The 27,159-nt window shown below is 39.4% G+C and overlaps 1 protein-coding gene across 8 annotated transcripts in view; it reads left to right on the top strand.

The window, feature by feature from the left end:
* Pde1c (phosphodiesterase 1C) overlaps positions 1-27,159 on the top strand; it is a 446,341-nt gene that overhangs the window by 340,641 nt on the left and 78,541 nt on the right. For all 8 annotated transcript variants that reach the window (XM_029534988.1, XM_021191845.2, XM_029534984.1 and 5 more), the window contains 8 exons: positions 63-129; positions 4,161-4,277; positions 5,435-5,575; positions 14,757-14,857; positions 16,665-16,793; positions 21,077-21,178; positions 21,738-21,858; positions 26,757-26,838. In XM_029534988.1, the coding sequence (XP_029390848.1) occupies positions 63-129; positions 4,161-4,277; positions 5,435-5,575; positions 14,757-14,857; positions 16,665-16,793; positions 21,077-21,178; positions 21,738-21,858; positions 26,757-26,838 (860 nt within the window). The remainder of the gene's footprint in view (positions 1-62; positions 130-4,160; positions 4,278-5,434; positions 5,576-14,756; positions 14,858-16,664; positions 16,794-21,076; positions 21,179-21,737; positions 21,859-26,756; positions 26,839-27,159) is intronic.

Raw genomic sequence — 27,159 nt, 5'->3', positions numbered from 1 at the left:
ATTATGTGTATGTCCATTCATTTTAAGCTGTTACATTTTGTTTTCTCCTTCAACTTTGCCAGAATGTATAGACGGACATCAAACATGGTTGGGTTGAGCTATCCACCAGCTGTAATCGACGCATTGAAGGTAAGCCCCATGGGAAGGCTTATGTGTAAGTGGAAACAATAAAGTAGCTATGCTTGCCCTCAGAAAACAATACAGTTTCATCTCTGCCCTTTCTCTTATTCACACCTTAATCTTTCTTTTTTAAAAATCTGTTCTAATAGTGGTTCATTCTCAGTCTTTAACCTCCTATTTTTTTTTTTATTTCTAAATTAAACCATGTGTGGATTTGGTTTACCCAGTCAACTGCCCTGATAAGATTCATGTAGCAGTAGCCACAGATCAGCTGCAATATAGCAAAACTGTTTAAATTTAGGAAGAAATATGTTGCTTGTAACCATATCAGTACTTGATTACCTGCTCCAAGTTTATCTTGTAAGATTAAAACCAAACCAAGCCAAACCAAACTAAACCAAAGACAAACAAACAAAAATACACAACCAAGGCCGAGAAATTTGTAAGAAAAGCAGAATCAGAGTAAATCAGAGATTAGAGATGAGGCTTGCACAGTGTTCCCAGCCCATGGCGCTTTCTTGGTAACATTCCTTGATGTGATTGTTTTCTCCAGAGAAAACTCTTGTCCCCCTCAGATATCCTGCTGTTTTCCCAAGACTTTGCACTGAGCCAACCATTCCATGGGAAGTCACTCAAGTATGATTTTGGATTAGGCAGGCTCAACCCTGCACGGTAACCCCCTTCCAGGCTTACGAACCTGACTTCCCTAGGCCCAACACATACGTATTCCTTGAGGAAGTATGGAGTCAGACTCAGGGGTCTGAAGTGTTCCTGGTGCACTACAGTCCCAGGGTGGGGTTGGCTAGGTCTTGGTGACTTGGGCTAGTAGATAATACTTTCTGTCTGCACACAGCACCTGTCCGTTTGTGCAGCAGCATCATGGAATTCTGACTCCCAGTACTGTCTTACATGCACCAAGTATAATCTGATGATGTTTGCAAAAGATAAATTACCTGCTTGTGGGAGGAGGGTTGATGAGTGCTTCTTAAATAGCTTCGTGTAAGAAGCAAGTCCCATGGGGCCATTCTGCTTGTAAGTTCATGTTTTTACCTTCTTGTTTAGAGACATCCACTGGCTGCGTTTATAGCATTCACGCCTCTCTTTTCCGGTTTTCATTTCTTTCTCCTCCACTCATCTTAAGAGCAGGAAGGATACCATGAAGAGCCATACACCCACATACTAATGGCCAGCCTATCCGTGTAGTTTATAGTGAACTTTCCCAGCTCTGCTGCACCTCAGAGCCACTTTCTGAGGCCTGTTTCCTAACACCCACCATGAAATTGCATTGATTTTCATAATTGAACTGAAACATTCAGCATAAATCTTAGGAGCATTAGAAGCCAGGTTAAACCTTGATTTCTGCCTCTGTCACAAACACAGGGTCACTGGTAGCAGGCTGATGATGAGAGAATATCTTCCAAATTGGAGTCTCTCTCTCTATTTTTTTTTTTTAATGAATAACTGAAAAGTAAAAAGTGGAGCAATTTGTTTTGTGGACAAATAGTTATTTGACACTTGCGGAAAAGAAACTCAGAAGTCTGTGTCACCTGAGAGAAAGACACTTGAAGTCATCAGAGCAGGGGCCAGCTAGCCCCAAATGGCTGCCCTTCATGTGTCTGCTGATGTGTGCCTTAAGGCCAAAGCTTTCTCCCTTGACCCCATGGTTGGGCAAGAAGGTTCAAGTTCTTTCTACAGTGTAATATCTTCCCACTTCTCCACACTTGCCTTTTATTATCAGGTGGATTGGAAAGCACGGAGACAGAGTCTCTTTCCTTCTTTGTGTCTGTTGGGGAAAAGGTTATTTGCACTGAGCTGCTGGAGTTTATTTGAAAATACCTACCGATTTCTTCTAGTTCCAAAAAGTTTTTAAAGACTGAGAGAATTCAGCTGACTACAATTAACCTTTGTGTTATGGCATGTTTAACTATTGCAGTTATTGCATGAACGTGGCATAAAATGACATCGAAATAAGAGAATACTTAACAACTGATGGTCTAATTTTGACTGGGTCACATGCCACTACTGGTATTGTCTCCACTTATATTAGCTTCTGATTTCACTGTATTCTACCCTTTGGGGTGGGGTTCTAGATACACAGAAGTGACTTGTTTTTTTAGAAGAACAGTTGTCCTGTAACTCAGGAAATCAGCCCCTTGGATAAGCTTTAAATGGGAGGAGTTAGCAATTTCCAGTTTCCTGTAGGCTGTGCTAATTGGGATGTTGTCTTATCTTGACTGCAATTGTCCCTGTGCAAAATTTGGTAAAAGAGAAAGCATGTTTAAGACACTTAAATTCAGTTCTCATTAAAATGTAAATTCCAGGCTTAGGATCCTTGAGAGGCTTACAACCTCCTCAATTAGTACTATCAGTGAGTCTCTAAGTGGCTTAGAGTAAGAATAAAATTCAAGAATAACAGTTAAGATTTCCTTGAAATGAAGGCCCTGAGTGAATACCCACTCCCATACTCATTTCCTGGAGCTGTCATTGTCTTTCTCATTATTGGTTCAGACTGGAGGCTATAACTCAAAGCTCCAGGTTGTGGGTAAATTTTGGCATCTATGCCCTGAATCCTCACTGGGTACTTAAGGTATGTACCCTAAAAAATCACAGAGATGTGTTGGGTTTACAAGTGTTATCTGTAGGTAGTAAGGTCACATGAGAGATTGGCAGTGAGATTATTAAGTAGTTCTGCTACCATGTGACAATGGACCCTTTGTGCCTCCCAGGCTATCTTGTGTAACACTGGGGGAAGTATGACTTTTTCTAGAGTTGGGGGATTTGAGGACTGTATATTAACACTTCACATCACAGCTTTCATTATTTTAATGGGAAGTTAATTATTGCTAAAGGAAGTTAGTTCACCACCAAGTTTAAATAGAAAGAATCCAACTGAGATTCTTTGGCATATGTTTTTTAACCTTTTTATGATTGCTTTTATCAAGTTTAGCTTCCGTGAGAGAATCCCCAATGGTCTTGAACATGATGGCTAGAAGTGTTAGTGAGACAGGAGCACAGAGATGAGATTAGAGGGCCATCTTAGGATACACTGAGCCTTTCATGCTCCTCCTCATTTTCTGATGCCTGAGGTACCAGTCAACTCCTGGCTTTCGGTATTTGTGAACTAAGAAAAGGTCAACACACATCCTTTAACTACAGAAGGAATTCCCATGATATGATGAGCAAACCAAATGCCTGATGATTTAACTATGGTTTAAATACACATTTGTTTATTATGGCCACAAGTGGCTGGTATTGTTGTGGCAAGAGCACATAGGATAATTTTTTCATTGATTCTCCAGCCAGTATTTGTTCACAAATAGGAACTTGATGGCATATACGGTGCCATCCAGTCCAGTTTTTACCGTTTACTTCTTTCACCAAAGCACTATACCAATTAGAGAAATATGTTACCAGATTCCTGGCTCCAGAAAGCCTTTTTCTGTTCATGAAATGAGTGTTTTCTCTTGGGTTTCAGCTTAGCTATTGAAGTGTAAGTGGCAATCCATTTTTGTGTTCAGTATCATAACATGCTTCTGAACACTTCTAAATGAGTTAATAGTGTCAGCCCTGGGCTCAGAGGATGTCATTATATAGGATGCTAGTGGATTGGAGAGAGTTTACATGAGCTACGTGCCCCAGCTGGTTTGAACTCAGACTAGTAGCTGATGGGATTGAATGAAGGAACCTGAGAGGAGACCCCAGTGTAGAAGGCTATGTGTCCCAAGCATCTGCTTCCAACAGGCCTTTGAGGAATTAGGTAACTGTCCATTTTCTCATGTGTACAATGTAACTACTAACACCACCTAAGAATTGCTTGATAAATTACCAGCCATAATGCCTACCAATATTTCTGTTAGATAATGAATGTCTTTGATATTGTTTTTAACAGTAAATGTTCTTGTATTACCACACTAGAAAGCAACTAAGAGTCTTTAGAGTCTTGAGCTGTTTAATTGAAAGTATGGTCTCTAGGTGCACTCAAATGTGGATCAATTAGTAGTTCATAGGTGATGTGAACTAATAGTGCTTTCTTCCTGTAGGATGTGGACACGTGGTCCTTCGATGTCTTTTCCCTCAATGAGGCCAGTGGAGATCATGCACTGAAGTTTATTTTCTATGAATTACTCACACGTTATGACCTGATCAGCCGTTTTAAGGTCAGCACCTCATTAAAAAGTTAAACTGCATACATGTGTCCATCTTTATGTGACTTCAATGTCAAGACTAAGGGAATCCTTTTAAATAGATAGGAAATTGCTATGGGTAACTGTGGATACCATTCTGGTAGGACTGTAGTTTCTTATTTCTGGAGGTCTCCTTCCTTTGCATACTGACTGGTTAATCTTGCTGGAAGGCAGAGACTGGAGACCTATCTTCTTAGAAGCAGTGCCTACAGTAGCCAGAGTCTCCCATAGGTGCTGCCTGTCAGTCTCATTTCATTACAATTATGTGCACTACTGACCAGTCTTAGCAGAAAGATAGCAATGGAGACAGAGTAGGATCAACAGCTTCCACAAACTTTCCCTCACCTCATGCTTCATTCACACAAACCTCTCACTTATCATCTGTGACAGAGCACTGGTATTTCCCAGTCACCCATGCTTCAGATTAATTTCTTGCTTTAAATAAGGAGACTAAATCATCTCCAGGGCCAGGTCATCAAGGGAACCTCTATCCAGTTGATCTTCTCAGACTTCATGCATCTTGTGAATGAGTCTCTGGAAAATGCAGGTTGCACAAATGTTGATCTGTGGACAGAGAGTGTCGATCATTTCTTAAGGGCTGTATTGAGTCAGGTGCTTTCTGCATGACCATAAATAACTTATAGCAGTGTTGTTTGTCCTTCATTGTACCTACATCAGAAGGCTTCAAGAAAACATAGGTGCTGGGAACACTTTTCTCAGAATAAAGGCTGTATGCACCTGTATAACATCTCTACTCTCTTGGGATTGGAGAAAAAGATTAAAAACAGATAAATGACAAAGAAATATGGAACTTTAGGAGTCACCAATAACAGGGTTGCATACTTACACATCAACCCCCCCCCCCCGGCTTATATTTTAAACACATTGTCTTAGAGATGAATATGTATAGTTCTTTGGCAGTTTTTAAGATGGAGTGTTCTCCACCCAGGGATCTAATGTTAGACTTCAAAAGTATCTAACAGTTTTACCAGGGAATTTTATTAACTATGAAACACTGTGGCTTCCTCCTGTGATCTACAATAGCCCTCAAAATAAGCAAGGCAGGGACCTTTGTGTTTCTCATAAGATAATCCTGTCTTTAATGAGTAAAGTTTACTGTTCTCTTTCAGATACCCATTTCTGCACTTGTCTCATTTGTGGAGGCCCTCGAAGTGGGTTACAGCAAGCACAAAAATCCTTACCATAACCTGATGCATGCAGCTGACGTCACACAGACTGTGCATTACCTCCTTTATAAGACAGGAGTTGCAGTAAGTACTGACAGGGACTCCCATTGGTGATGGAAAGTGTTCCAGCTGTGATAAGAGTGAACCTGGAGAGAATGCATTGCCTTGTGAACTCCCTATTTCTCAACCTCCCCTGATCACTATGGAGAATGTTGGAGCATTCTGAAGTGCTCCCTGAGCATTATGGAGAGCCTGGGGGTTCTCTGCAATGTTCTTCCTTGTTCTGGACCCATTAAAATAGATTATAACCAATTAAAAATTATTTAATAGAACTAAGTACATATTTCCACCTATGGGGTGGTCATCTTGACTCATGGCAACTGTCAATTAACAATGATATTTACTGATTCTGAAATTATATTCAGTAGAGTTGTCTACCATTACTCAAACTCATATTTGATTTAAACTACTAACTCTTTTCAGAAGCATTTTGGTTATTTACATCTTATGCTTTTTGTAAAGCTAAGGGTCAATCTCTACTTTGAATCATTTGAAATATTATTATGACTCCACCTTTCAGCTCTTTAAATGGATCCTGATGTCTTTTCTGTAATGCATTTTATTAACTCGCTTGTTCAAGTTGATTGTGCTTTTGAATCTTAACTTTTTATTTTGTTTCTTTGTTTACTGTGTGTGAGTATGAAAGAGTTCTCATATACTACAATAGGTATGTAGATTCCAGAAGACAATTATAGGAATCAGTTATCTCTTTCTACCTTGCAGAGGCCAGGAGCTGAACTTAGCTTGTAGGGCTCATCGGGAGACACCTTTGTCCACGGAATCATCTGACCAGTCTACTTTGCTTTTTTACCTCCATATAAACCATTGACTGTAATGTGCATAGGTTTGGTGGTAAAGAAAAAAATCCCCAAAACAATTAACAAATAAAATACTTTCCATGCATTTCCATACTACATTGTTTCCATACTACATTGCGATTACCTTTAGAATACCTATAGAAATTATTTTTTCACATCTGAATTTATAATGTACCAAACTTTTTGTTTCAGCAGCTTGCACTGGGGCATCTTTTTCTTCTGTGAGGTCCTCTCTTCTAGCTTAGGAACAGCCTGTTTCTTCTCAGTGAGGATCATCTCAGTGTGGCATGGGTTAATGTGGCCATGAGTATGTATGTATGTATGTATGTATGTATGTATGTATGTATGTATGGTACATGTCTTATTAACTTGGGTACATTCAGCAACTAGAAATCTGCATCTAACCCCATAAGCTCTCATGTGCTGTCTGCACCTTTGAACACACACAGCAAAAACCAAGCACTGCTTGTGGGTTAATGACCACAAGTCCAGCCCCACTGTGTGGACTTGAACACAGCTTATGACTCCACTGGTATTGATTCTTGACCTATTCTATGGACTGGCGTGGAGGCTGAGTATTTTTCTATAGATCACTTAGAAAAAGTAAAAAGGCACAACAAAGCAAAACAAGCTAACTAACAAAACTGTCACAGGAGTAGCACTCACAACTCCTTTAGCATGATATCTTTCAAATGCTGGTAGCACTTTGGATATGCACACAATTGGCAGCCTGGGACATTTGTGATTGTTTTCAAAATGAAAACAAACAAAGATTTAAACCTCTTGATTTACATGATTTTCTGGGTTAAGAGAATGGCAGTCTATTTTCACAGGTCTATTCAGGCCTGTGAAAGTAAGACTGGGCTTGACAGTCAGTCACAACCTCATGCACACATGTCTTTTCTGTACAGTGGCTCTGTACTGAATTAAAATGTGGAATACAGGGGAAAGGAGGAGGCTTTGCAGCTAGATATATGAGATATAAATCCCTGCTTAATTATTATGAGATATTGTGACCAGTTATAAAACACTTGAGTCTCTGTACCCAGATTTCCTCTCATCTGAAATGTGAGGAAGATATTACCTTAAAGATGACTACAAATAAAGTATCAAAAATATTATTAGCTGGGCATGGTGGCGCACACCTTTAATCCCAGCACTCCAGAGGCAGAGGCAGGCGGATTTCTGAGTTTGAGGTCAGCCTGGTCTACAAAGTGAGTTCCAGGACAGCCAGGGCTACACAGAGAAACCTTGTCTCAAAAAAAAATAATAAAAAAATAAATAAATAAATAAAAAATAAAAAATATTGAGTATTTTCTTCTTCAACTTAGAATGTATTAATACCACCGGATTATTGTAGAATTTCCTTCAAAGTCATCATATTCTAGTTTTTATTAAGTGGCTCATTTTAGGAAGATACAATTTAAGAAGCCATTCCCAAATCAAAGAGAACTTGTTTGTTGTAATGGAGTTTCTACTCAAACCAACAACCATATAAAATGATAATTCCATGAACACATGGAGGGAAGCAGAGATTTCCACACCCACACAGACTCATGATGACGTAGACTGAAGCAGAAGAGCATACATTACGTCATCAGACCTGTGAAGACCCGGACTGACACAGAGCTGTCCACACTGAGACCCATGATTAAAAAATGTACGATCATCTATAAAGAACTCCAAAACTAAAAAAAAGGAAACTGTAAAATTCCAAGGGCTCAAACCTAACGTTTAAATGAATGGAGTAATATATTGTGCATTAAATGAGACACCATTATATTGTATGGATGGCAATTTTCCTCAAAATAATAAATACTAATCCAATTTAAAAAAATAATGTGTAACTTGATAACCCAAGTCTGAAATTTATATAAAATGTATATTTGCTCTGTTAGAAAAGGCAACTTGGAAAAGAAACTGTATGTAACAGGCAGGTAGTTCTTATTTTACTAGCGCTAAAACAAATGCTAAGCTCTAGAAATAAAATAGGTGATTTTAGTGAGAAAATGAGAAATACAACAATGGATTTTTCAGTTTCAAACTATATACTCAAAGATTTATCGAGCACTTACTGTGGTAAGCTGGTACTTGGTTAAACCAACCCATGGTGATAGTATTATGTGGAGAGGGCTTGGCCACACCCACACAAATAGAATTGGTATCTTTTAAATGGAAAACCCAGAACTCACTTCTTCCTTCCTGACCCCTTGCTCTTCCACTAAGGGCACAGCTTTGTCATATTACATGTTGTGTTACCACCTCTAACCAACAGTCTGTCATTCATGGGTTCGAACCTTCAGATACATGAATTGAGATCAAACTTTTCTCTTTTCTCTTGGGCACTTGTCACAGTAATGGAAAGCTTGCACAAGTAACTACTGCACATTGTTTTCTCCAATGTCTATGCAAACAGACCATGCCATGTACAATAAAACACATGTTCCTGTAAAGCAGTGCTCAGACTGAGGAAATTTGCTCCTATCCCTGAAAAATAAGTTCCTGTGATATTTTGTTACGGTTATGGTGACTCTAGCCAAGTAATACAGTGACACAGCCAAGCTGGTCTCAGGTCTGACTTCTTCTTTTTTAATTTATTATTTTTTTAATTTTATGTGTATACATGTTTGACTGCATGCTTGGTGCCCGTGTAGTAGAGCATTTCATATTCCCTAGAGCCAGAATAAAAGGGAACTGTGAACTGACATGGGGGTGCTGGGAACAGAACCCAGGTCCTCTGCTAAAGCAAGGACTCTTAAACAATGAGCGATCTCCCCATTCCCCCGTGTCTGACTGCTGTGGCCGTGCACTGAAGTATTGGACCATAATTCTCCAGTTACCTTTGCTGAAAGAGAACTCCTCATACCTCCTAATCCCCGTGGGTGTGTACTTGAAGGTGATTGCGTAGGCTGGAGCAGAGGCAGAGTAGTGCTCTGAGCTCATCCAGTCCGCATATTTTAGTACCTATCATGCACACTATCCTGTGGGATATAAATATGAATCCAATAGCTTCATCCGTTGGAAAGAAAGACTCTGGAACATTTATGCTAATACAAGCTATCACTAACTTGTATCAATGGTATCATATCCAGGGGTGTACTGTGCTCATTTATTTTCAGTATGCAGGTATGCCCAAGTGTGTGTGCAGGTGCATGTGTGTGTATGAGCATGCAGAGGACAGAAGACAACCTCAGGTGTTCTTCCTTGGGACCCACCTACCTGGTCTTTGAGACATTATCTCCTATTGACAATTAGACTGAATTGGCTGGCCAGTGAACCCCAGGGATCTGTCTATTTCTATCTTTCTAGGGCCTGAGATTGCAGGCACCACCCATGGGGTTAATTGTGGGTGCTGGTAACAGAACTCTGGCCTTTGTGTTTATATTACAAACACTTTATCTACTCACCCCCTCCCCCCTTTTAAGAATTATTTATTTATTTTATTTATATGAGTACACTGTAGCTGCCTTCAGACACACCAGAAGAGGGCATTGGATCCCCTTACAGATGGTTGTGAGCCACCATGTGGTTGCTAGGAATTGAAATCATGACTTCTGGAAGAGCAGCCAGTGCTCTTAACCGCTGAGCCATCTCTCCAGCCCCTACTCATCCTTCTTTCAATGATCTACAACTTGCTCTCTCTCTCTCTCTCTCTCTCTCTCTCTCTCTCTCTCTCTCTCTCTATCTCTCTCTCTCTCTCTCTCCCCTCTCTATGGATGTGGGTATGGTATGTACATGAGATGTTTTTCAACTATCTTTTTTTGTGTTGATTTGGGAAGGAAGCAATAAAACAATAATGTAAAAATAGAAGTTGCTGTTCACACAGCAGAATCACAACTTACTTAGAGTAGTGTATCCTGTAGAAGTGGAAATTGACTCATGTCCATTTCCTTCACATTTCCTCTGTTGTATATAATTCTTCTCACCCACCCACATACCTAAGTACACAGCTTGCTTTTCTGAGCCACACATGCCACAGAATTATAAATTCTACCACCTCCAGGTGTCAAGGCAGCTCTGCCAGTGAATTGTCTGTGATAGATGAATTTGGAAGATAAGCAAATATGACAGTCAGATAACCTGGGACAAAATTGTGGAACATAAATTTCTGATTGCTTATATTTTGACTTAAAACCTCTGCATTACAGTAGTTAAGTTGGAAAAGACAAGGAGATTTGAGCCATATTAAAATATGAATCAAATTTTCCTCAAAATATCTTCTTCCACCTTTTCCATTTTTTACTTTTACCAAGGATGCCATCTGTTTCTACCCAGGGAGTGTTGAGTACTGGTGCAGTGTTGGGAGGCCATGCAGCATCTGTTGTTCTATTGATGATAACTTCTTTATCAGTACCTACTGTAATTCAGCTCTAAGTCCCATGGCTTCTGTCCCCATGCTGTTTACACATGCTGTAAGAACCTTCCTCTCTATTCAGACAAGTATTCTTCCTAGAGTGTTGCTGGCTCTGCTACTCTTTGGAACATAAACACTAATGCCTACTGGGTTGGTTTACAATCTTCATTCACTCTGGCTTTTAATGTCCAATGTTTCTGAGCCCCCAGTCTGCTCAGGCCAGGGGCTCATTTCATTACTCCAGTGGACAGGTCTACTGGACGCCCTCCTCCACTCTCCCCATCACTGAGGCTCATCTTTGATGTCTGGACTCTGTGAAACTGTTTTATGTCCCTCCCCTTTTCTTCCAGATATCATCTTCCCTGTTTCTTATCCCCAAGCCAGTAAACTTACTGATCATTACAAGGCTCGGGCTTTAAAATCAGTTTCAAAAGTACAGTTTAGGTTTTTCTGTGTGCTTGTTTGATCCCTTGCTGTTTGGGTTTATTAGAAGCTAAGTGATGACTAAGAATAGCTGATGGTATGTCCATGTAGGGAGGAAGTGTGCAGGATATTTGTTATGTGGGAACTATTTGTTTTATTTATGTATGTATTTATTTATTTATTTATTTATTTATTTAAGGCTTTCTGCTGCCTGGACTACTAATGTTGTGTGATTTGGATTTGCTTAGGCACTATGCTAATTCCCATCCACCATTGTATTTTAAAATATGACATTGATTTTGTATGGCTCTAGAACAAGCCTTGTATACATGAAATGGCTAAAAAGCAGATATGTGAAAATAGGTTATTAGGGAAGTAAGGCATCAGTATAGAGAAGTGCAGAGGTGTAAGCCTGTAATTTTAGCACTCAGGAGGCAAAGATTTCTGTGAGTTCAGAGCCGGACTAGATGACATAGTGAGTTTTGAGCTATGTATGATACCCTTTATCAAGAAAAAAAAATAGAAGAAAAGAAATGTGATATATATGGACAATATCAAAAAGAGATGTGGTATGATGTTAAACACACATAAATTTACACAAACTGAAATGAATATGGAGTATAAACAAAGGAAATTTAACCTAAAGATTATAGGTGAAAATTCTGAAGACACATTGTATGGCTTGTCACATGTGACTTTCAGTGGATCTGCTGACCTCATTTTCTCAGTCTGTAAAGTGGGGTTAACAGCTGTTCAGCTAATTTCTTCATGGATGTGTGAAAGATACATGAGTTTCTACATTTGAAAAGAGGATATGGGGGCCTGAGAGATGGCTCAGTGGTGAAGAGCACAGCTGCACTTCCAGAAGACCCAGGCTATTGCCAGCATCTGTATGATGGCTCACAGTCTCAGTGACTCCACTTTCAGTCAATCCAATGGCCTCTTCTTGCTTCTGTGGGCAGAACGTGCATGTGCTGCACAGGCACACGTGTAGGAACAACAACTCTATACATATAGTAAGAATAATTTTTTAAAGATTTATTTTATGTATATGAGTACACTGTAGCTATCTTCAGACACTCCAGAAGAGAGCATCAAATCCCATTACAGATGGTTGTGAGCCACCATGTGCTTTCTGGGAATTGAACTCAGGACCTCTGGAAGAGCAGTCAGTGCTCTTAACCGCTGAGCCATCTCTCCAGTTCCCAAATAAATAATTTTTTAAGGTAAGGACATAATAGACAGGGAGAGACATGGTAGAAGGACCTAGGGAGATTGATGGGAAGAAATAGTAGGTGTATATAATCAAAATATGTTGTATAAGTGAAACTTTCCAAGAATAAAAATAGTATTTTAGAAAGCACCCAGGATAGGTTCTGCTGCACCTTTAGCCTTATAGTGAGAAGGTGACAGGGTCCTTGCCATACGTAGAAAGGCAGCTGCAGTTTTCCTGCAATCATTTTTCATCTATATCTTATTCCATTCAGTTACTTATTTATTCAGTTGGAGAGGGCATGTGCACTGTGTGTACATGTATGGAAGTCAGTGGAAAACTCCCCTTTGTGGGTCTCAGAGATTGAACTCTTGTCCGTTAGAATGAACTCCTGTCCATTGGCTTGACAGCAAGCACTTTCACTTATGTATAAGTATAGCTTTTTCATCTTATTTCAATAATTTTCCCCTAAGTCTCTCCATTTTTCCTTCTTTCTTTCTTTCTTTCTTTCTTTCTTTCTTTCTTTCTTTCTTTCTTTCTTCCTTCCTTCCTTCCTTCCTTGAAACCTTGGTTTATAATTTTCAGGGATGTTTTTGAGTATGTAAAAACAAAGTTTTTTGGAATATCATACTACAAATTACTACAAATATTTTTAATGAACTGTGACCCAATCCTTATTCTTTACCATAATAAAGTCATTTTTCATAGATCGCAATTATTCTCAGGAATTTTATTAGTTAACAACCAAAATTAACAATTATTTGAAAGAAATACTTAAAGTGGAGAACTACAAAATATGAATGATTATTATGAACTACTTTGTATGAACATAAGTCATACAAATATATCTCATATACTCATTGTGTACTCTTTTCTAAGTTGGATGATTTGAATTCTCACTCTGTTTCCCACCAGCCCTATGAAAACTTGACTTCTTTTTGTTGAAAATAAAGTGGGACCTTAAAAATACTCACAAAGTTCATTACTTACTCATCTGATTCTTTGACAAAATACCTTGACCAGAGTCAACTTAAGGAAGAGCCAGTTTATTTTGGCTTATAGTTCTGGGGGGATGAGTCCATGAGAGCAGATCAAAGGTACAGCAGCAAGCCTCAGAGCATCCAGCAATAGTGCAAGTCTTTAAGCACTTGAAGCTCACCTCCACTGATGTACTTCTTCTAACAAGGCCACTCTTCCCAAACCTTCCCAACAGTGCCCCCAACTGGAGACCAAGAGTGCAAATCAAAGTACCACAGGACACAAACTGAGTGGAGATGATTAATTTTTTTTCACATCTTTCTGTGGATTCACAGTTGTCACACATGTTTTGACAGCCATGGTGTCAGTAATACAATGTATTCAACTTGGGTTCTATAGAAACTCCAACTTCATGTTAGTGTTCATATTTAATTGGTTTATATCACACCTGATTAAGAAGTTATAATAGCTGAAACTAATCAAGAGGGCTTGGAATAAGCATGCTGAATGTGGTAAACATTAGTTTAACCAGTGACATACTATAGCAGAGAGCAAGAGTATATGGCCAAGACCTAAAGGTTATTCTGTCTATGCTGGGATGTTGGCAAGGGGTTCTCAGGGTACAAGGGGTACATCTTGCATATCATGGAGTACATTCAGTGGGACTCAGTTAAGGGAATGTCCAACAACAGAGTATTTCTTAAGCCCCTATGTGTACCAGGATTATCTGGAAGGCTTGGTAAGGTAAAAATTGCTGAGCAATAACATAGATCCCAATCCACTGGGATTGAGTAGAACCAAAGAATTTGCTTAGATTTGTAGAATCTTCCAGATGTTGCTAATTCTGCTACTTTTGGACATACTTCACAGACTATTGAACCATGGGTTTGAATGGAATTGTGCCCTGCAAATTAGTTTACACAAGGAAGAAAACAGTGTTATCCCTACGTATGTGTCTATGCATCTTGTAGAGGACACTTCTTCAGTACTCAGACATAAGGGTTTTTTATTCTTAGTGTTTGCCATTGTGTTAAAAAAAATTTGATATCTGTATAAAAAAGAGAGGGTATTGTGTTAAATTTTTCTCAGGGGAAGGGGGGGTAAGGAAGGGAAAGAAGAGAAATAAGAATTTTACTTTAAAGTTGGAGGAATATGTGGTAAGGGATTTTAAAGGCTCTTCATGTTGACTGTCACTGCCTTTCTGGAAAGTCAGATCAGAGAAATGGTTCGTTCAATCCTCATCTGTTGTGTTCACACCACAAGTTCACAGTCGCCCCCGTGGGGAAGAGCCCATGCTACTTCTATGTGTAAGAAAGCAAACAGCTGCAGGGTAGAAGGCAAATGTGTGGGTGTGTTGTACATGTGCTGAAAGTGTCTGAAGAAGAGAGATGATGGGGTTGCTGTGGTTCTCCCTTTCAGAACTGGCTGACAGAGCTGGAGATCTTTGCAATAATCTTCTCAGCTGCCATCCATGACTATGAACACACTGGAACTACCAACAATTTCCACATTCAGACTCGGTGAGGGTTGAAATGTTTGTAAAATAGGCAGGAGGGGGCGGGGATATGATTTTAGATGTCAACAAGGTATGTGCCTGTCGTTTTCCTTTTATATGGTTGAATTTAGGAAAAGTTAGTTTATAAACACAATATGAACCTGGGCAGCTTCATTGAATACACAGCATTAAAAAAAAACAAAACAAAAACAAAAACAAAAAACCCACCTGCTGCCATTTCTCATATTTTATTCAGATCTAAAGTGGATCCTCTTTCTTCACTATGGTAATGTTTACTCATTATTTATGTATGTTCTGTGCCTACCCTAGCTGTTTCCAATGGGTGTGGTACATGTGCCCAGAGCCCCAGGTATCATGTAAATGATGACACTAAGCTCAGATAGTCTTTGGAGAGCTTCTGTTATGCTAACAATACTGGTGCCTTCTTACCCTCTGGTCTCTGAGCTTCTGGCGAGATACCAGTCTCCTGCTCTATGCTCTCCTCTTTTTCCTTCCCTGGGGCGTACAGAAGATAATTTTTTCTGTGCTGTGGTCAGAAGAGGGAGTGGAAGTAAAGTAATGGACTTAAGCTACCCTCTTTAGTCCTCACTGCTTCCTTCCAAATAGAGAAGTCTGGGCTGCTGGAAGCTTATTTTTTGTCATCTGTTCCAATGTCTTTAAATTTAGTCACGTCCCCAGGAGAATGGGTAGATGCCTCATTTGGAGAACAGAGACCACAGTGACTCACACCTGACTAAGGAAGAGGGGTGGGTAGGGCAATTGTCAGGAGCTTGCTTGGAGACCAAGAACAAATCCAGTCAACCCAGTGGAAAACCTATACATCATAGGAGGTAAATAGGAATACCACAAAGTAGACATCTACTAATATCTAACATTGGAATGAACTTAAAACATTCACACATTTGTCCTCAGTAAAGCTTTGTCCAATTCACTTGAGCACAAGCAATCCCTGTTTAGAAAACGGTGGGCCAGACCCCTTTTCCCTTGATAGACGAAAATGTTAAGCCTAAGACTTTGAAGGTACAATAGACTTAGCCCAAGATTTGGTTAGCAGTAGGTAGATCTTATTTTCATGGGTATCAGTCTTGCTGTCAGAAGGACCGCTACTTCTATTACAGTCCTGTGTCTTGATTGTTTTGGGACTCTAAGAAGACACTTCTTATCTGTAGGTGTGGTGCCCTCTCTGAGGTAAAAGTGAACACTGACAATCCAAGTTTTCACAAATCTGGAGCCATGAGCCATCCTGGACTTAAGTAACACTTGACTACAGAATAATCATTGAGGATATATAAAAATGATATTCTTTGCTTTCAACTATCCCTCTGTGACATTTCTATGGAAAAGCAATTTAAGATCAAGTTACGGAGGCAGCGTGCAGATAGTAATCATGAGGTGATATGTACTTAGAGGATTACAACTAAAATAAATTCACCAGGGGATTCATTGAATTAAACACAAATTTAAAGATTAAAGCTATTCTAAAATTCCTAAAGAAGCTTACCCCGCTGACATTTTAAGAAGTCACTTTTGTGACTGGTGCAGGTAATTGAGGTCTGACTATAAAGCAGGTTTCAGCAGGCTCAGATTGGGTGTCACACATGCCACATCCACATATTGATAGTAAAGTGCCTTACTTGTTTCTACTGATAATGTGTGGTGTTAGTTTGAACTATTGGTGACCGAAATGGCATGTGCACAAGATGATTTGTAAACAGAGGAAAGAATGGCAGCATACCATAACTGGTCAGAGTAAGACAAAGGAATCTCAGCTGTGTCTCACCCTGAAGGAGTCTGTGTGTCTCTCTGTTCAGGTCAGATCCAGCTATCCTGTACAATGACAGATCTGTCCTGGAGAACCACCACCTGAGTGCAGCCTACCGCCTTCTGCAGGAAGACGACGAGATGAATATTCTGGTTAACCTCTCAAAGGATGACTGGAGGTAATATGAGGTGACAGATTTGGAAGCCACAGAGGGAAATGTGGACAGATGGGGCGTGTTGCTGCTGAGGAAAGACACCTCATCTAAGCTGCATACTGCTCTCTCACATAAAGTACCCCAAAGCTTGCTAACTTGGCCTTTCACATTTTTCTAAAGAGTAGATATAGCACTTCTAGCTTTAGGTTTGTTTTTATATTTTCTTCTTTTGTTTGGATACAATTTTGTCCAAAACCAGTCAGGGATGCTTGGTTTCCTTTCTTGTGTGAACTTCAGCTTCCTTTGTCCTTTCTGTCTCTACTTGGGTCAGAGCAGCTGAACGTCTGCAGCCTGGAATAAAACAGACCTGTTGACCTTGAAGCACATCCACACTGTTTGGCTTCAGCCTTGCATTACTGGTGATGGTGTATGAATAATAGGACCATAAATAACAGGATTAGCTTAACTCATTTGAATATGGTCTCTGATTAGTACATTATAAAACCAAGTGATTCAAACCATATGGGTGAATTAATGTAAATACAGCCAAATTAGTCCTTTGAAAATAGTTTAGTGAAGTCTATTTGTGCACTCACCATCTATGTTGTCTCAAAGAAAATAAAATAAGGAGACACATAAAGCATCTTGTATTTGAGTAATCAGAGCATCTTACTGGGAAATCTTTACATAAACACAGTAACTGTGGGAAGCTAAAGTAAGAATAGTAAATTCATGGTAGACATCAGGACAGAAATAACCATCTCACTGAAGAAACCCATAAAATTACAAACAATTAACAAGTCTAATATCTAGTTCCTTGAAAAGAGAAACAAAATTGATAAGCATCTAACTTGACTGAGCTAGAACATATATTGTCACTATTAGATTCTACATATTTCAAATATATAAGAATATATAAGAAAATATGACAATAATATTTAATTATGTTTGGCAGTTTTGATTAAAAATAAATATTTTGTAAAATACAATTTATAAAACCTCACATAAGTTATAACAAATAATTTTTAATATTTCTGTATCTATTAAAACAATTGAATTTACTGTTAAAAATCTGCACAGGAGGAATGAAATGTTCATTCACATTGGAGAAACCTGACAACTAGGGAGAATTTATCACTGAGACCTCAAGGTTAATTTAGAGCTCAAAAATAAATTAAAATAATTCACCATATTAAAATCAAATGAGCAAGCAAAGAAAGCCAAATGTTGTTGCTACACACCTGTAATCTGAGCACACTGGAGACAGAGTCAGGAGGACCCTGAGCTGGAATCCAATCCAGACTGAGCTATGTCAGGCCAGCAAGAGCCATATAGTAAGATATTTATTTAAAACAGCCATAAGCAAGCAAGCAAACAAAATGAAACAAAAACATAACCATAAAATATTTACAAAAATCAAAGAACTTTGTCATTTCAATAGGTATATCCCCAAAATTTGAAAAACATCATTACTTATCAGATACAAACTCTCTTCAAATGGGAAACAAAAGAGAGCATACAGCATCTCCAGACAGACACAGGGCAGCTGTGTAAAGCTAACAGTTTTCGTGGTGAAATGCTGAACACTTCCCTCTGAAGACTGGGAACAAGATTAGGATGCCTAATCTTAAATTAAACTGTATAAAGTGTTTCTGTTAACAAACGAAGTCTGACTGCACACAAACTCTTAAGACTATTATTGCAGCTACTAAAACTGTTCATGAGTCGTATAAGGCTACTAAAGATGAAGCTGATGTAAAAACTAACAGGCTAGCAGCTAGCCATTAGGACGTTACATTTAAAATTCTTGCACAGGGCAGGAGATAAAGGATTTCCACACTGAAGTCAGCATGGAAACTTCTAGGAAAACTAAAAACAGAACAAGTATATGTGTCATCTCTCCTACTTCAGAATGTACCCATAAAGAAAAACATGAGTATAGCCCTGAGACACCTGCACACTAACTTTTATCTGTAACCATGTTCACAAGAGCCAAGCTATGATCCATCCTGGACACCCATCTTGGTGGGAGAAGTGGTGAGTGCCTGAGTGCCGAAGTATATACCAAGTTCTCTCCTTTCACCATGGGAATCAAACTCAGGTGACGAGACTTGGCGGCATGTGCCTTCAGCCACTAACCCATCTTGCCAGCCCCTATGGTAGAATTTTATTCAGCTCCAAAGAAGAAGGAAATTATGGCATTCATAGAGAAAGGTGGACTTATGAGTCTGCAGCACCTAAATTATATAAGCACACATATGACATAAAGGTAGAATGGTGTCTCTTTTGAGAGAAGATGGGGGAGGAACGAGGTGGAGAAAATAATCTAAGAGTAGTGAAACATGATAGTCATGAACACAGGGCCAAACTGAAAGCTATCACTTTGTATACCAATTAAAGCTCATTTAGTGTGAAGGTCAGAGGTCAATGTTAGATGTTCTCCTCTACAGAGCTCTATAGTGCTCCAGATTTTTTTCTTTTTTCTTTTTTTTTTGGATCATTCCTTGAACCTGTGCGGGTCACTTATCACCTAGTAGTACTACCTGACCAGGAGTCCTTGGGGGAATCCTCTTGTCCAGATCCTTCTTCCCTCAGTGCTAGGTTACAAACGTGTCTTGTTACACCCAGCACACAGCTCCTCGTGCTTGTTTGGCAAGCTCCATACCACTTTAGAAATTTCTCTAGATTTTTTTACCCCTTGATTCTTGACCAAGGTTTTTGAGTCAATTCAATGGGGAAAGGAAAATATTTTCAGCAAATGGTGTTAAGACACGTGGGTATCTAGTAACTTTGAATCTTACTTTAAACCATACTCAAAAATCAACTCAAACTTTCTCATAAAACAGAGCACAGAATCTAGACAGGCTGAAACAGCTCAGCTGGGAAAGTTGCAGACTGAAGAATAGAATGTAAACTGTGAAAGGGCTCCTTGGCTCAGAACGCAGCCCAGTGGTAGGCACTCTGAGTTTGCTCCCAGCACAGTGGTAGTAGTGGCAAGAATATTACAGCAAGGCACATCAATACCTTCAGGACACATGGTATTCTTAGAACACCAAAAGTGAGAAGCATATTTTAAAAAATAATAATTTAACTTAATGAAAATTAAACTGTTAGGAATTGATATAATTGATGTAATTAAACTTTTTGGAATTGATGTAAGCTAAGAAACCAGAGAAGTGTGGATACTGTGCGTATTCTACTGCAGTTTGTATACAGAAGCATAATGAACCTTGACAATTCAGGAATAAGAATTATTAAAGTAAAACCCTCTTTTTAAAAAGTAAAAATAATTAAAACATAGCTTCCTAAAATTTAATTTCAAATGGCAAAAATACATGAGAGATATTTGCCAATAGTATTTGCAAATTAAAATCACAGTTAGACACCACTGCATTCACAGTAGAAGGCTAGAGTTAAAAGCCAACAGAAGGCAAGGCGAAAAACTAGAACTTTAACACACTTGTCAAACTGTGATGTTAAGCAGTTGTTTTGCAAAGGATTGGTAGGTTTTTATACAGTTTAATGCTCAGGAGCCCAACACAGCAGCCATTGTACTTCTGGATATCTGCTCTAAAGCACTGAGGTCATGTCCATACAGAAACAAGCACAGAGATGCTCAGATGTGCTGTACTCTCTAAACTAGTGTAGAATGAACCAAATGCCCATCCGCTGCTAAATGGATGCCCATCTGAGAAGTGAACCCTTCAATTCAGATTTCAGCACCACAGCACCACTGCAACTTTCCCTGTACATTAATTCTCCAAATGACAGAGGTATCATATTCTGTTGTAAACATTTATTTTCTTTATAAATTTTGTGCGTGTGCATGTGTGTATGTATGTGCGCGTGCACACTTGCGCGCACACACATGCACATGAGAGGAAATACACAAGAAGGTGATCTAACTGATGTAGGTGCTTAAAATCGAACTCAGGACCTCTGCAAGAATATTAAATGCTCTTAAACACTGAGCAAGCTCTCTCAGTGTTTCATATTCCTTTTTTTTCTTTTTTAATTTCTGAGTGTTTATGTCCTCAGACACACCAGAAGAGGGCATCAGATCCCATTACAGATGTTTGAAAGCCACCATGTGGTTACTGGGAATTGAACTCAATCTCTGAGCAATCTCCTAGCCCCCTATATCATATTCTTAATAAATTATTTTTCAGTTCTGACCACTGCAAAGACTAACATTAAATTTGAAATGCCTGAAACAATGAACTGATTTAGACCAAATATTGCAAAAAATAACTTGGATTTTCTTTTTCTTTACTTTCCTGCCTTTTCTCCACTGGTGCCCTCCAAAGGGAGTTTCGAACTTTGGTTATTGAGATGGTAATGGCCACAGATATGTCCTGTCATTTCCAGCAAATCAAAGCCATGAAGACAGCCCTGCAGCAACCAGAAGCGTGAGTTGCCTGTGATGCTCTCATAGGGCTTTGAACTCAAGTCTGTACATTCTATACATTGAAAACATATCACCTTCAGGACAATGGTTGGGTTATCTCAGGAAATAGTCATGTCTGGAACAAAAAGCTTGAGCATCATACAGCATTTCCCAATTATGTACAGGCTTATCAGAGTAAATATAAGACATGGTACCACTTTGTCCCAAATTAGCAACATTTCCCTGTTAGTAATTAAATGATCAAAGGTCTGCTAAATGTAGAGATAACTAAAGAAAGTATTGTTTAGATTTCTTTTGAAATCTAGATGCAGGCATTTTATAAATTGGTTAAATGAGAAGTTAAATACTGACATGTTCATTCACTAACAAGGTGGCAATGGTTAGAAGCAAAAAGTTCTTCATTCAGTAACATGATGGCAGACTTCGGAAGCAAATAGGTGTTTCCTCAACTCGGTACTAGTTGAGTTTGAGGAGGGCAAACAGAGGGTATTTTAAAGATGTTTGAACTCCGGTGTTTGAAGTGTGTAGTCACCATATGCTTGCCTGTGTTGGGGTTGCAGAATTGAAAAGCCGAAAGCCTTATCCCTCATGCTACACACTGCAGACATCAGTCATCCTGCGAAAGCATGGGACCTGCACCACCGCTGGACCATGTCTCTCCTGGAGGAGTTCTTTAGACAGGTACGATGTCTCTTGCCGCTCCCCATGGCTGGTATCTGGATACTTGGGGAATCAAATATTTTGGCACCTCTCTGGCAAAGACCATAGAGGATATCTTTATTGGGGGATATCGCTATTAAACAACCTTCTCACAGTTGTTTAATTTCTATATATGTAATGTTTTAATTTTATCTAATTTCTGATTCTTAAGACATCATGAAATACATTCTGTCTTAGGTCTTTCTGCTTAGATGAAGAAAAGTGTTTCCTGGTGGTAGTCTCTTGACTGAGTATCATTTAATCCCCATCCCCCTCTTGGCCTAGTGAGTTACCAAAGAGGTTATTCTGACTCGTGTCTTTTTTTTCCCCAGGGGTTGGGTGGGTTGTCTCTTTTGATGGGTGAGCATGGTACAATGTTTCAAAACAAAGATGTGGCAAATTAGAGTCAAGAAATCACTAGGAATTATTGTTCAAGTACATTTAAATGTAGCTGCACCTTCAATCCAGCGTCATGATATCTGTAAGAGCAGACAGTCTTTAATGAGCATGTATTGCTTTAAGAAAAATGCAAATGTGTACATGTAACAGATAAAAGAACTAAAACAAATGCACAGCACCAAGATAGAGGTCTTCAGGCTTAGGATTAGTTCTTCTGTCTGACACAGATGCTGGCCTCTCCTTGAGAAGAGCTGCTACCCAATCACCTGCTTTAAGACATGAGACCCTAGGTCAGTCCATGAAATGTAGATGACAGACTTAAGTCACTGTTAGTTCATATTAGTAAAAGGACCCAGTTAATTCTTGTTCATTCACAAAGGGGAGGACACAACATGGGCTTGGAGGACACTAACCCCATAATCAGTACTTAGTATCACATCTCTCCATTGTTCCCTCAAGTGACTAAGGATGGGTTCCTTTTCTGAACCTTAGTTCATTATCTGATGCTATAATACCATACCTGAGGCAGGATAATGTACAAAGAATAGAAATTGATTTAGATCATGGTTTTAGAACTGAGAAACACATTAGCCTGCATCAGCACCTGATATAGTTCCTTGTATCGTAACTGGGTGGGAGCATCACATGGCAAGTATGCTAGCTTTAGTCTTTCTACTTTAAAGCTACTGACACCTTCAAGGAGTATTAACTAATGTAGTCATGTAGTCATGAGTGACCCATTCTTATCCATTTTACCTCCCAAATGCTTTGCCTCTAAATAGTATTGCCATACGACGTTGAGGAGTAAGTCTCTACCATGTTGGCTGTGGAACACACTAGTTACTATGGGCTTTGGACATAAAATGATGCTGACACTCTTGCTTTTATGACTTTTGTTTGAATTGGAAAATAATAGTATCATAATTTCTGTATGTATTTTTTTCGGAAATTGTACACACAGTCTGGCAGTATTTAGGACTGGAGTTAACAGTCACAAACCCATGAGATTTGATTCCAACTGGTTTGCTGCCCGGGACTAATAAGATCGCCCTTCTGATTCTCCTGTCTTTTATATTGTATGTGATTTTTTTTTGAGGGAACAGAAAAGATCTGGAGTAGGTTTGGATGAATATTCTTAAGAACCTTTCAGCATCAACTCTCCTGTGTTCTTTTCAGAGTGTTCATGGGGTCCTGTCTACATATGCACACCACCTTTACCCTAAGCTCATGTGTCCTGTCCTTATGTGGAAGGCTCCTTTGTGCAGTCATTACATGGGCTCCAGAGTAATTCCCAGGTTCCATGATGGGGAGTGGAGTGAGGAGTAGGCAAGGGGAACTTGAGAGGCACAGCTATGACTCTGATGTGTGTACAAGGACAACCCACTACAAATTCATCCTTCACTGAGGGCTTTTCTGTAAATATTCACCCCTCCTTTTTCATATTCTCCCTTTGATATAGTTTTTTAAAGATACTCTATCAGGCTAGAAATATTCAGTCTGTGGCCAATGGGTAAATCATGGCTAACTCACATGAGATTGATATATGGAAGTGGTTCCATTTTGAATTATGAGAGTGTGTGAATTAGTTAATATGTGAACATTGTTTCCTCACTAAGAAAACCTTGTTTGCTTGCATATACCCATACCCTCAAATGCAATGAAAATGTGCCAGAGGTAATGTGGAAATAACCATATTGGATTTTTTGGCCTATCGAAGGTGGAGTGTTAACCCACTGGACTAGAACTGGGTTCAGTGACTATAACTCAGTAAAGTTTTTTTTTTTTAATTGACTTAACCCAGATGCCAAAGCATATCAGGAAACCCATGAAGGGGCAGTGCTCACCCAGATCTTTATGATAGCTTTAAAATTGGAAAGCTCACATGGGAAAACTCAATGGGACCAGAGAGCCTTTAATAAAAATGTATTCAGACTGTTGGGGTATATGTCAAAATAACAGCATAGCCCTTGTGGACACGGGCCAGGCATTCTCGCTCTTCTGAAAGAGGGAGTCACACATTCAGCTTCATCACCACATTTTACAAGCTCCATGCCATACCCTTGGGTGCTCTTCCGTGAAGCACTGACCTGTTTCCTCTGGACTGCTGTGCGTTCTTACATTTTCAAGATATCTCATCCTGTTCTTTGCATTTCTTCTGTCTGTGGGTGTTTCCTCAACGGTTGGTTTGTTTTCTGACATATATATTGTTGAATTTTTCCTTTTTCCCCTACAAGATTGTGTTGTTCATTTTACAATTGTCTTTTCTTTATCAATACTTTAATTGTGGTTTTTACTGTTATTCATTTCATTTACTTTTATTTTTCTAACTCTCCAAGGATGAAGCTCACTTCATCTGCTTTTCCTTTCACATCTTTAGAAAAATAGAAGCTGGAAAGTGGTTTACTGTTGGGAAGCTTGCTGTTCTGACAGTGTGCTCCAAAGCCATCTTTAATAGCTTTTCTTTCAAACTGGTTTTTCTTTTTCTTTAAACTAAGAGTTACTTCAAGTAGAGTATTTTCCACACATTTCTATATTTTCAATAATATTTTCCTCACTTTTGTTTTTATTTACTAAATAATTTGTTATTGTTTGGAGACAAAATTAAGTTTATGTAGTAGTATCTTCATGAATGTCTGTTGATCATGGAAAATGCTCGCATTTTACTTTCAGTCAAAACCCTGTCAGATGTGTCTGTGCAACAAACAGTTAACCTTCTGCTACTGTGACAAAAAAACCTGGAAACATGAATTTCAAAGAGGGAACATTTATGTGGACTCACAGATACAGGTGTTTCAGTACAGAATTAGCCAGCTCTGTTGTGTTTAGGTCTTTTGCAAGGCAGAACCATCAAGGTCGACTGTCAGGGTAAAAGAATAGTGCTCTCCTGCTGGCAAACGGGAAGCTAAGAGAGCCAGAGTAGAAAGCTCTGAAGATAAGAGCTATAACCTTTAAAGATGAGCCCCTGGCAACTCACTTCCTCCAAGCACATTCAGCTATGAACTCATCAGGCCTGAGTCCATTGTACCAGCTGGGGACCAAGTCATCAACACATTCTACATTCAGTCATAGTCTGCCATCTTCATCGTGTCAGTTAAATATCTTAGATTTACATACATGAGCCTTGTTGGGCTGACAGTTGTCTCGATTTTATTCCTATCTATGCATTAGAACTTTTGCTCCATAAATGCTGATTTTTGTGTCGTTTGATTCTTGGCTCTTTGTAGGAATTAGGCCCTCATAGTATGTGATACCCCTGACCAATGCCAAGCCTCCTCTTAGAAGTCTACTTTTTTCCTTCTGCTAGAATCCTTACCTGACCCCTTGGTGGCATTACTTAGAAATGAGCATCCAAGTGTTGAGACGGACTTGGCTATAAGCATTTAAGTTTTTGAGTGCTACTGGTAATGTTCATTACAATTACAGTGTGCCAGCTGAAACAAATTCTCCCCATGTTTCTCAAAGCCTGACATCAAATATGGCTATCTCCATGGCAAGAGTAATTTTTTAAGTAGTTTTTTTTTTTATTGGATTATATGTATTTTTGTCATTTGGTCTTGTGATAAGCCCTTTAGATTTGGGACTATTATCCCACATTTAATAGATGGAAATTTGTAAAATAGCAAAGGTTAGGGACCTTCCTAGGACCATCCACTCCTCAGCAACAAGGTAGGATTCAAGCCAGGCATTATCCAGTGTAAGTTTCTTCCCTTAAAAAAGAAAAAAAAAAAAAAGGAATAGTGTAATCCACTGATGGACAGGAGATATAGTCTCCTTACTCTGGACATGACAAAGAATGAACTTCTGCTTCATGTTTTTAAAAGCGACCTCCATCAACAGTTAGACAACTCAAACTGCTTATCCCATAGTGCTTGTATTAGAGAGGTGCTTTTTAGCTCCCTAAAGATTGTTCTGGCCAAACAATTATACTGTGTTGTTGCCTAATGACTGGCTCTTTCTAGTCCACATTTCACAAGAGACCAAGCACTAGGACTACAAACACAGAAGCACTTACTCCCGTTGTGTCTGGCTTTAGGTGACATTAGGGGACAAAGCCACATCAGTAAGTTTGATTTTCCTGTTGGACACTGCTCACCACTGGGGGTTCAGTTGCGAAAAGAAGGCCACAGGTAGCCTCAGGAAAACCATGGGGAACACAGCCATTCTGACTGTGATGTTGGCTCTAGGCCACAGGACACATGGATTGCCGCCTAGTTTTCCCTGGGGAACCTATTGCAGGCCCAGTAAAACTTTCTTTGGGACAGCATGAGCCTTTGCATTAAGAGGGAATGATTGTTCCCCAGAAGCCACCACTACTTGGTGTCTTTTGTTTAGAGAAGCAGGCCCCCCAGGACTTATTATGCAATGTAATAGTAATCATTAAGATAAAAATAAGTGGCCTAAGCGGTAGCTGGCATTGTAAATAGAATCTGAGCAGCTCAGCACACTGTTCTCTTGTTCACTGTGACCTTCTGTTTTTCTAGGGTGACAGAGAAGCAGAGCTGGGGCTGCCGTTTTCTCCTCTTTGTGACAGAAAGTCAACCATGGTTGCTCAGTCACAAGTGGGTAGGTATTTGTCAGCTGATTGGAAAGGACATCAGATGTATATATGTAGTAGTCAGGGCCACTGAGCTTGGGGATCCCAGCTGGGGCTCTGGCTCACTGCTGCCAGCCTCTGGCAGGGTGGAGTCCTGTCTTTCTCTCTGGACTGTGGCTAGTTCTGGAAGAGATTGCCCAGAATCACCCTGGAGTCTCCATCATTTCTACCAGAAGGAAAGGGAGCTTCAACTTCCCAAGGAGATGGCTGTGCATATCGTAGTTAGGAAGCCCGGTTTGCTTCAGCTGCCATTGAGCTTCGACATGAGAAGTAATCTCACCGCCATGCTT

The sequence above is a fragment of the Mus pahari genome, chromosome 2, assembly GCF_900095145.1.
Source record: "Mus pahari chromosome 2, PAHARI_EIJ_v1.1, whole genome shotgun sequence".
Taxonomy (NCBI): Eukaryota; Metazoa; Chordata; class Mammalia; order Rodentia; family Muridae; genus Mus; species Mus pahari.
Note: the sequence above shows the minus strand (reverse complement) of the source record. Positions and strands in the feature narration are given on the sequence as shown.